The 10722-nt window shown below is 37.4% G+C and overlaps 1 protein-coding gene across 4 annotated transcripts; it reads right to left on the bottom strand.

The window, feature by feature from the left end:
- Positions 1 to 2260: 2260 nt before the first annotated feature.
- Positions 2261 to 10722, bottom strand: stx19 (syntaxin 19). Of its 4 annotated transcripts, XM_024286805.2 has the most exons (6): positions 10672 to 10722; positions 10193 to 10283; positions 7741 to 8014; positions 7174 to 7410; positions 6704 to 6916; positions 2261 to 5829 (listed from the first exon to the last, which is right to left on the bottom strand). In XM_024286805.2, the coding sequence occupies exons 3-6, from the start codon at positions 7963 to 7965 to the stop codon at positions 5593 to 5595; spliced, it is 912 nt and encodes a 303-aa protein (XP_024142573.1). In that variant the 5' UTR covers positions 7966 to 8014; positions 10193 to 10283; positions 10672 to 10722; the 3' UTR covers positions 2261 to 5592. The 4 variants fall into 4 exon arrangements, with proteins under 4 accessions (XP_024142573.1, XP_024142574.1, XP_036065674.1 ...); XM_024286806.2 differs by lacking the exon at positions 10193 to 10283; XM_036209781.1 differs by having other exon boundaries at positions 10193 to 10716.

The raw sequence follows: 10722 nt of genomic DNA, 5'->3' as shown, positions 1-10722 counted from the left end.
CATTTTCACCTGTCCTCAGCCCTGATGGGTGTGTGTCAGCTGTGCCTCGGCTGGCCCTCCCACTGTTCGCCTTCCATTGTTCAGCACATAAATCAATACTGAACACAAAGCAACAGTGAAGGAGGTTTTGGAGCTTGGAAAGAGTGAGCTGATTGAGCAGTAAATGCAGTGGTTTTCTCTGACTCTTTTTTTATACTAACAAATACTTTTATTTGATTTGTTCTTTTGAATGTTATGTGTTTGTTGTCATTTATAAATATATATTTTTTTATAGACTGAAACTATATTTGACAACATTCTGCTGAAGAGGTAAGTTGTGGTTATTTACAGGAAAGATATGATGCAGGTTTTTCATTGAGTTTCCCCATCATGGATTTTAAAAAAGGAAGGAAAAATCTTAATAGAAATGAACATATCTCAAAGTGTTTTATCAACTGCTAATTATTTAAAGGGAAATTTTGAGCAAGAAAGTCTGATAGATATTCAGACCATTGCTGGGTATTAGCTCCCTCTGCTGGACAGTTTATATTTCTTGAGGGAAAACTCAATACTTTAAATAGAAATGCCCCAAACATGAACCAAGTCACATTCTACTAATTATTTGAAGTTTCTGTCATTAATAAATACATTATTAAAAGTTTTTTTATTATTATTTTACAATTTCTATTATATTTTCTGATCTACCTTATAATATATATGTATTTTTATTTTGAGAAAATAATCTCTAAAACATTGTATTATGTTGATAAAGAAAAACAGTTCAGTAAGGTCCATGCTGAGATTCTTCCCGCTGTGGGCCTGATCGACAGTTTTAATGCGTCTTCAGTTCCCAGCTGCAGATGTTGGCTGTTACAGAGCAGCTGAAAGTGTTTCACATCATAAGATGTGAGAAGATCGCAGCATTGGGTTGAGGAAATATACTGAAAGAACGTTTTATTTGAACTAAATCATCTCTTGGAACAAAAGTGTCCCTAATATAAATATGAACAGAAATAAACACAGACGGTTAATGAACAAAAATACATTAAGACTGTTTTTGAGGGCTAAGGTCACAGTGTGTAATTTGTCACTAAGCTACTTGAATGACTTTATTTTTCATAGAACAAATCCATTATTTCTTAAATATACAGATATCAAAATAAATCTGTCCATGAGGGTTGCTGGAGCCTTTCCTAGCTATCATGAGGTAAAAGCAGAGTACACTGTGATCAAGTTGAAAGTCTACTGCAGGGCCACATACAGAGGCCTGACAACCACACACACTCCTGAGGGGGTGTTTGAACTGGGAGAATGCCCAGAAAATTCCACATGTGCACAGTGAGAAACCAGGAATTCTCCTGCTATAAATGAAACCACTTTGTACCCCTTTGAATAAACTGTGGAGATCTATAATATTTGATGATCACGCTAAATGTAAAGTTTTTTTTGTAGTTCCTCTTCCTGACATTTTGTTGGAATTTGACACCTCTAAGAATGATGGGATTTCTTTCTGGTTGTGATGTGTTTTAATAGAATTATAATGAATGTCAAGAGAGAAAAAAGTGTGTTAAACCGTTTGATTTAGTCATAAGAAACTGAATTATGTCAAGTACAGTAAAGAAAAGAAAAGTTCCAGCAAAGTTTTAGCTCAGTTTGAAATAAAACTTTTAAAAAGGAAAAGCCAAAACCCACAAAACAACAAAATTGATTCCTCTGGGCCATATGTGAGATAAAATTAGACAAAGCCTTGAGGAATTTGTTTTAGTTGAAAAGTGTGTGATTATTCTTGCCACCGACTATGGACCACGCTTGTCCTCAGGGGACAGAAACACCTGGTCCCTCGTGTGATCATGTGTTTGCTACATCAGAAGCATCACAGAATTAGCTCTCCACTCCGCTGCAATACCAGTTTTAAGATCGAAGCTTTGTTCGCTGAGAAGCTATGAACAGAGGAATGCACAAACACAAGAGGAAAGGCGACATTTTAGGAGGACAAATGGATGCAGTATAGCTTTCAATATTTTACATTACAGATTGTTAAAATATGATATTTACATATTTAAAACCCCTGACATGCACATGAATAAAGTGAATTTGTCCTGTTAAGTAGAATCAATATTTATACTACATTAATCTCATGGAGGTCATCTGCACCTACAGGGAGCCTGACAACAAATGTTTACTGTGTATTACTATAATACTTGTAACGTAAAAACTATACACTGGTTAATGTATTTTTTCTTTATCTATGCATTCCATCTACTGTTGGATAAAGGTGGGTTACACCCTGAACAAGTTACTGGTATGTTGCAAATTAAAGACAATAATTAACCTATGACGCATGTTTTTGGACCGTGGGGGGTAACCAATGCCCTACTGTACAGCTCTTAATTATTTTTTTTTTTTCCAAATAGAATATTTATTGTAATATATGTTTTTAAAAGACCTATATATATTTTTTTTATTCACCTACTCTGCAAGTAAAATCAAATTTTTCTACAAATGGAAAAAAAATGGCATAAAAGGAAACGGAACATCCCAGTATTTATACAATTCTTTTAATAAAAAATGTCTGTCTTTAAAACTTAATTTCTTTGTAGAGGGGGTAAACAAACTTTAGCAAAAATAAAATCCATGAAAACTTAAAAAACAGACAAAAGGAGGAAAATTGTTAGCATAAAAGCGTGGGCGGAGCTAAAAGGGGGTAAAAGTGGGGGTACCTGGTGTCCCTCTTAGCAAAAAGCTTTGCCCCCCAACTGTTGAGTCAACAACAATTAGGAAATCATTAATACTTCATTAAGCCTTTCAAAATAACAAAAACAATATTTTTAACAAAATATGGGGCACCACATAATTCATTTGTCATGCCCCCCCTTATATTATATATTAGCTCCGCACCTGCATTGAAGTATTTTAGGTAGGTTTCCCTAGAAAGACAAAATGATTTCTTATTTTTTGCTAAAATAAATATTTTTGACCCCAATCCCAACCATAATCCCTCAGTCCCTTTTTTAAAGCCAACGCTGAAGTTGTCACATCCTAAACCCACATATCTATTGTATCGATTTAGTGACTTTCAGCTACTCCTGCCAAACTCACTGCATAGTTGCTTTGTGACTCGTATTTTCTGACTCTCCTGATATGTCTGGGTTCACGTTTTGATGGATGTGATAAAACCAGCCTATAAAGTAATGTCAGCTCTCTATGACCACAGCTGGTGTTACTTACCGGAGAGCGGCTTTGATGTTCACCAGGCGTTTGAAGAAAGTCTTTGGGATCCACGCTGTGATTGACAGATCAGATAGAAAAAAGATGTTCTGCGAAAGGTGACAAACACACATCGGCGCTGCTCCATCAGATCTGGAAAAGCTCATGTGTTTCCATAGTCCATGTTGACCATGAATCATTTCTAGCTGCTTGGAAAGTGGAAAGATTCAGGCATTTATAAGGAATACGTTGCAGGTGCAGGATTTAAGCAGGAAGTTACTTTTTTTTCATTAAAAGCCACATTTCTAAACAATTCTCTTTATTTTTCTCTCTGTTTTAAAATGCTAGAATATGTTTTTTTTTTTTTTACTTTAAAGAACAGATGGGAATGCACACAAAGATGATAGTGTAAGCTGAGGAAAAACTGCACTTGTATAGCTGGAAGCTAAAAAAAACATGAAAAAACTGTGTGCTTTTAGATGAAATATTGGATAGTAAGCTCACTGATGGGGAAACAAAGTTTTGCAGAGCTTCTGAACACTTGAAAACTTTAGTTGCACTGGGAAAGTCTAACAAAGTTCAGGAAGAAAAGCAGAGAAAAGGAAACTAAGGTTGACTTTGTACTGTGGTACCCTGCAGACATCATCAGGAGAACATTTGGTGAGTTTAAATGATTCTGAGTGAATCCATCTTATCTATGAAATAAGAAAAAAATATAAAAAAAATGTTGCACTTTCACAAGTGGAGGTTTTTATTTTTATTTTAGCCAGCTAAAATATATATTCATCAAAATCTATGTGACCGCCTGTCCGGTCACATCAGCTGTCAACTCATTTATTCCCTCAGCAGCAATTATTTCCGTGAACACTGGATGGCATCATTGCTGTTTAGGAATCCCACATTTAAAGCAATTTGATTTGTCTTGACTTTCTTTCTCTTGGGAGATGGATCACATTAGGTGACATTCTGCGGTTTATTAATATCCACGTGAGAACATTTAATAATTGTTGTGTTCATATTTTTTTTTTTTTTTTGATTTATTATCATAGAGTTGGAGGAAGAAAAAAGTGCTTCAGTCCCGCATCACATCCTGTTCAACTCTTCAGATACAGGATGACAAAATATAAACAAAAATAAAGGTAAATAAATGATTAAAACTCTTGTATTAGTTATGGTCTAAAGAAGATTATTAAACTAACTTGTTCATGTGCAAATTATATATTTTTTTTGATACACAAGTGAACGTTTATTTTCTCACTTTGTTCAAATTGAGTTTTATTTTCATTAAACTAAGAGCTACCTCAACAACGTAGATCTTTTAATCCTCTGGTACACTTAAATAGATCCGGTTACAAACTATTCCTGATGTCTCCCAGGGATCCGGGAGTTCCATACAAACCAGATTTTCCAGTCTGTCCGCAGCACACCCACTTCACCTGTATTTTCCTGTGGACACTCGACACCGCGGGTCACCAGGAAATCGGAGTCACTCTTGATGGGGGTAACAGATTACAAGGAACCACTTCCCCTTAGAGTGACATTCGTGTTATTAGCGTTCAACAGCAGGGAACTTTATCCAAACCCAGACATTAGATTGTTAAAAAAGCTCAAAGAAATCAAAAGAGGTTGAATTGTTTTAAAGTTTATGAGGTCAGATAAAAACAGTTTTTGAAAACTACTTTGTACAACTCTCCAACACATTTCTTGAATATTTAGGACAAAAATATGGATAGATCCCTCCTTCAGATAGGGATTCTAGTAAAATTATGTTAATTAAAGGTATTTTTTCTCTGAACTTTGAGATTCATTTTTGGAAAAATATATTTGCAGTTTTGTTTTTAAATATTTTTGATCAAATGTTCTCACTTATTTTTTATACTTTAAAATTAATAAAAAGCAATCATTTTTGGAAAAAATAGGCCACAAACTTTAAAATGCTGAATTAATAATTACACAAACTAATTTTCTTTGCATCTTTAGAATAGATCATCCATTAAAATCATAATTTTTTTTAGAGAGTGAAAATCTTAAAGTGCATTTAATGTGGAAAAATTCCACTCTCGTTAATTGGAGTTCCTGTGACAGGAAAAAAACGTGAAAAAAAGAAAAATGAGCCTCTTTTGTGGGAGATGGTGAAAGATGGGTCTCGCTGATGCAGCAGGGTCAGTGGCCTCTCCTTGTTTGTGACCTCTGTCAGCTGCAAGTGAAGGACTCCAATAAGCAACCGTGTTGCCGGGGCGCTTTCTCTGAACCATCTCCTTCATTATCACACGCTTCACACCCTCTTGAAAGAAACAAGTGCTTCCCATACCAATTCTTGCCTCTAATTGTTTTCAATGCTCGGCTGAGTCTCTCCTCACCCGTTGCTCTGTTCAACAGTCTAACGTGGAGCATGAGGCTCAAGCGTCACAAACAGCATCTCCATGGAGGGCAACAGCAGCAGCACAGCTGCCTGCATGGGTTCTTCTTCTTATACCTGGCTGCCAGTTTGAACTTCTCTTTAGTGACGATTACATAATCCTGTGTCCTCTCAACATTGGTTTGGATGTGCTCAATGGCAGCCCCTTGTTCTTCCACCAACATGAAGATGTCCATGAAGAGGTCTCGGAGCTCCTTCATGTTGTTCTCCAGGCTTAACAACTCCTGTCAAGTTACACAAATCAGTGTGGTCACTTTTGATGTTTGTCAAACAGGGATATTGGCTAAATACTCTATCGTGTTTACCTATGTAGCGGATAACTTCTTAAGTTACGTTCACACCGCGATCGACAGCACATCTTCATTCTGCCACTTCATACAAAATGTAAGTTTGACTACTTTGGGATTTGGTAGTGAAGTATAAATGGCATCTGTTTTAACTCACAGAAGAGCCAACAGTTTGAAAATTGATAATGGAGGAGAAATTAATAATTGCAGTTTGTGCACGGATGGAATTCTATGCCACCGAGCCTTTGGTATATCAGAACAGAGCTGTGATAGAAAAAGGATGGAACGAGATTTGAGTCACTCTGACATTTCACACAAAACCCCTTCCAACTGTGTCGGCAGACATGGGCTAGTAAACAGCAGCGAAAGAAGGAGAAGTCCTTCCCTACTCGTCCAGTGTGAACAGCATGGGCTAAATTGGGCGTTCAAGAACCCAAGTTTAAAGCGTTCTTTGAACATGAGTTTGTAGCTTTTGAAAGCCCAAAGAACTTTACACACACACACTGGTGCCGGTTCTGCTGCCTCAAACTGTCATCAATCTGTAACCACCAGGAGCAACGCAGAGTTCAGTGTCTTGTTCATGGAGACTTCAACACTTGGTTGGGAACCGAACCCACAATTTTGAAAACTTTGAGTTGTATAAATAGCAAATTAGATGCAAATGATGAAAATTGAGACACAAAGTTGTTATTGACCTGCATAAATATGTGCATCTACAAAGTATGCATTGATTTAGTGCATTCCAGGACATTCAGCAGCTTTTGAAGTGAAGTTTTGCCGTGGTTCAGTGACTCCCCGGTGCTCCCCTCACCTTGTGTCGCTGTTCGATCTCGGATAATTGGGAGCGTGTGATTCTGGCGTCATTCAGCAGATTCTCATTGAAGACCTCCCATTTTCCCGTGGCCACCATCTCATCCACCTCCTCCTCCTTAACATCCTTTCCCAATACATCCAGCTGCCGCATAATGAAGTACTTACAGCGCTCCTGCTTGCTCAGCAGACCTTCATTATACTGGCGCATGACCTGGAAGGAAGTAAAGAGAACAAGACAATAGGAAAGGAAAGAGAAGAGGAATGAGAGGGCTTTACAGTCCCACCTTGTTATGCAAAAACCTCTTTATCCTTAACACTGAACTCGTACAGCTACAGTGTTTAATCACTTGAATAGGTTCTGACTATGCGTTTATTTTTTTCATCTTTTTTAAGCAACTACAAAGATCTTTTACTTGGAAGTTACTAGTGTGATATTCTTTTACAAAATAGCAGGAAATCCTCCCCAACCTGCTTGAATTTGCTGTACAGAGCCGTATGCTGAGCGTGTTGTATTCTGGTGGCTGCAGCCGCCTTTCCTTGCTGCTCCTCCGTTCGTTGGGCCTGTTTTGAGATGGCGTCCAAGCGGCGGTGGATGCTTTCAGCCTGGATCTTGATGTCTCGCGTTATGCTGCTCTCTTTCTTCATCACACTAAACCGACGCATGGTTGCCACCAAGGTCTTTTGCTCTTGAGTGAATTTCAGCACCTGAGCAACATTTAACACACTTTTTTGAGTGGATTTGAACAAATTTGTGAATATTTTTTACTTTTTGTCTTTCTAATACTGTATATACACTGCAATAACTGAATTTTAAGAAAATAAAAATTTTTCAAAAACTTATTTTTTTTCTTAAAATAAGTATTCTTGGTAAGACAATTTTTCTCAATTCCTTGACAGATTCTTTTTTGCTCATTTAAAGAAATATTGAGAATGTTTTACTTATTTCTAAGGAGACTGTTCTTGCAGTTCATTCTCAGCAATAAGAAAAATAAGTAAAAACACCTTAAAAGTTAGTAACTTTCTTTTTTTTTTTACCTCTGTTTCAAGCGCTGAGATGTCATTGCGGATTTGCTGAGCCTCTGTCAGGAAACTTTCAATGATTGGCTCTGCCTCAAACACCACAGCCTGTGGGGTTATGCCTCCCACTACCACAGAGTCCTCACCGCCATCCTCCTCCTCTGAAAAATGATTGCTGTGGTCATTTGCCGCCTCAGAAAACTCCTGGGCCCTGTGCTGCAGCTCCTGTAATCTGTCCCTCATCCTGAGAGTGTCTTCCCTTCAGGACACAAAGTTATTGTGTGTACTCGTCCTGCCAAAATGAAACAACAGGAAAAAAAAAAAAAAAAAACTTAACGCAGAGCACCAACCTTTTTTGTTATATTATCACAATATTTTGACATCATATAATAATATTAAAATATACAAAAATAAAATACTCCTGTTTTTGCACATTTAAGATTCACATCATTGTCATGCACATTTTACCTCATGACATCTGGAATTAAAAGGCAGACAAGCATTAACCAAAAAAAAAAAAGTAGATAACAAATAATTATGCGCAAAAAAATGCATCAAATAAAGCAATGAGTGCCACCAACCTAAGAAGAAAAATGACCCCATAATTTTACAAAAAAATAAATAAATTAAGACTTTTAACTGAAAAATGTGTCCACATTTTATCACAAACACAATAATATGAACTGCATGTGTGCTTTACTTAATGTCTTAGTCTGCGTTTACACCGAACATGATTCACGCAGCAGTTTCAATGTTAAGTCAATGGTAGGGACGCGACCTGAGATCCTACGGTAAGATTTGAGTGGCAAGCGCGAAAGTCTGGCAGCAGCACGATTTGAGCTGCCAGATCTTACATTTTTAAACTTTGGAGAGAATGGCCTGACATTTCAACCAATCAGGGACTCAACTTCGGGCGCATGATGTTTTCAGTGACAGCGGGTAGAACACACATCCAGTATAGTGACGTGGTCTGACGGTTCTCCTCCTAAACTTCCGTCCATTTTCTTAACCTGCCGCATCCCTTTCGGGGCAACGGGGTTTCCAGAGCCCGTCGTAGATACTGTTGGGTGAAGACATGTAAACCCTGGACAGTCTGTCGCAGGGTCATGGACCTGGAGTGATCAAGATCACTACACCAGCTCCTGGGACGAGGGCCGGGAACAGAGAACCACTAAACCACTGATTGGACCTCCTGAACTTCGGGATATTTTTCTTATTTTCACAGAGACATTAAAAAGTCTTACATTATTGTGGAACAGAGACGGTAACAGGGCAAAAGCGGCCAATGCGAATTTGTTGATCATATCGCATTTGATGTGTCACATGAATCCGTACAATGCGTTAGTAAAATGTATGCCCGCAAATTCTGCATGAACTGGGTGCGCAGGTGATTTGTTGGCTGCCCACACAAATCATGCTGTGATTGTCTAATTTCTTAATTTTTAACAGCGAAGACGCACCAGGGTTCTGTTCTGGAGGCTTCAGGAGCATTGAAAAGTGAAAAATCCGTACTGCATGCCTGGTTCTTGGCATACTTCACCCTTAAACTTACTTCTTATTTAAATTTTTGCTATGAACCTATTCACAGCATGCCTGTAGAGTAAAAGAATAGAACATTTTCGCTCTACGGGCTCACTTAGCATTCTTCAATATTGGTATTTTGAACCATCTGCGTTTCCCATACAGATTTGTCCGTTTTTCACCCATTGACAGCCGTATCCACCCATAAGGGAAGTTGTGACTAAGGCATAAGACAAAGTTGTTTTGGCTGAATGAAAAACAACATTTAGAAATGCTTGTTTATCTACACATCAGTCAAACTGACTGGAGTTAATTTTCCCATGAGAAATGTGGTTGCTTGAGCTTATCAAGAAAGCAAAAAAAAGAAAGAAGAAAAAAAAAAAAAAACAAGGACAGTAAATAACCTCAGTAAAATTTTGAATAGTAAAAATAAAAATAAAAAGGCTTATTAAAATCCCCCATACTTAAAAGAAGTTGGTTTTCAGTGAGATGTGGCAAAGTATGAGTTTTTCTTTTTTTATAATATTTTTTTTTCCTTTTAGACATTTAATAAGTTTGGCTTCCAAAGTTTTTAACTAGTTTCTTTTTAGTTCCGAGCCAAACTTTTCCAGCCTGTAAATCACAGAAATTTGTTTATTCAACTACAGATTTTAAGGCACTTTCATGGACATACCAAACATATTAATCTGCCTGAGCCTCTCTGAGGTCCAAGTGTGAGGGGTCAGGACTTAATCTTTAAAAGGAATGTGATTGAGTAGGGGAAAAGAGTACATGTTGAGAAATCCAGCATTACAAATCACGGGCTGTCCCCTCCCTGGATGCATTTCAAACAGGAAAGATAAGTGTGTCCATGAGCATATGTGTGTATGTGTTTTTGTTGTAAACACAGCAAATGCGTGAGAACTCAAAGAATGCAGAAGAACATTAAGGAGTTGAGCGTTTTCCTCACTTGCAGTGTGTACTTCTCAGCACAGATTAGCCGATTAAGACATTGGTGGTGGGATTTGGCAGCACATTCTCCGGGGTTTATCCCCCAAAACCTGGAAGAAAGTGGAGCATGCTTCAGGGAGTCTGACCTTTGTCTGCGACAGAATGTTTTGTTCCCTCAAAAAAAGCAAATATTTTTTTCTCCCACTGCAATACACCTGTTCTTTTGTCTGCAATTCTGAAGGAAACCTTCTGTTGACATTCTCTTGTTTCTATGCAGGTAGGAAAGGAGTGCCCACATATTCCACAGCCTTTATATCAGTAAATATACTGTTTTCTAATCTTAATTTCTTAAATAAAGCTACTTTTAGACTAAAAAAGTACTTTGAAAGTTAAGTTAAACAAAACATATCAAATATAAAACTTGTAGTTACATTTTAAGTCACATTTGACAAAAAAAACAAACCAGATTTGGTCTAAAAGAAAGATTTTTTTATTCACCTTAATGCTGCTTGTTTTCCATCAGTCATCTCAGAACAGGAAAATAGTCCA

Source organism: Oryzias melastigma, linkage group LG21 (assembly GCF_002922805.2).
Source record: "Oryzias melastigma strain HK-1 linkage group LG21, ASM292280v2, whole genome shotgun sequence".
In the NCBI taxonomy this organism is placed as follows: Eukaryota; Metazoa; Chordata; class Actinopteri; order Beloniformes; family Adrianichthyidae; genus Oryzias; species Oryzias melastigma.
This window is presented reverse-complemented; position numbering and strand designations above follow the sequence as displayed.

Bases quoted from the DNA above. Each gene is read 5' to 3' on its own strand.
- stx19 (XM_024286805.2), bottom strand. From the start codon at position 7,965: ATGAGGGACAGATTACAGGAGCTGCAGCACAGGGCCCAGGAGTTTTCT. The intron at 7,411-7,740 runs GTAAAAAAAAAA...AATGTTGCTCAG, and splicing joins TCTCAGCGCTTGAAACAGAG to GTGCTGAAATTCACTCAAGA. The intron at 6,917-7,173 runs GTTGGGGAGGAT...ACTTCCTTCCAG, and splicing joins TGTACAGCAAATTCAAGCAG to GTCATGCGCCAGTATAATGA.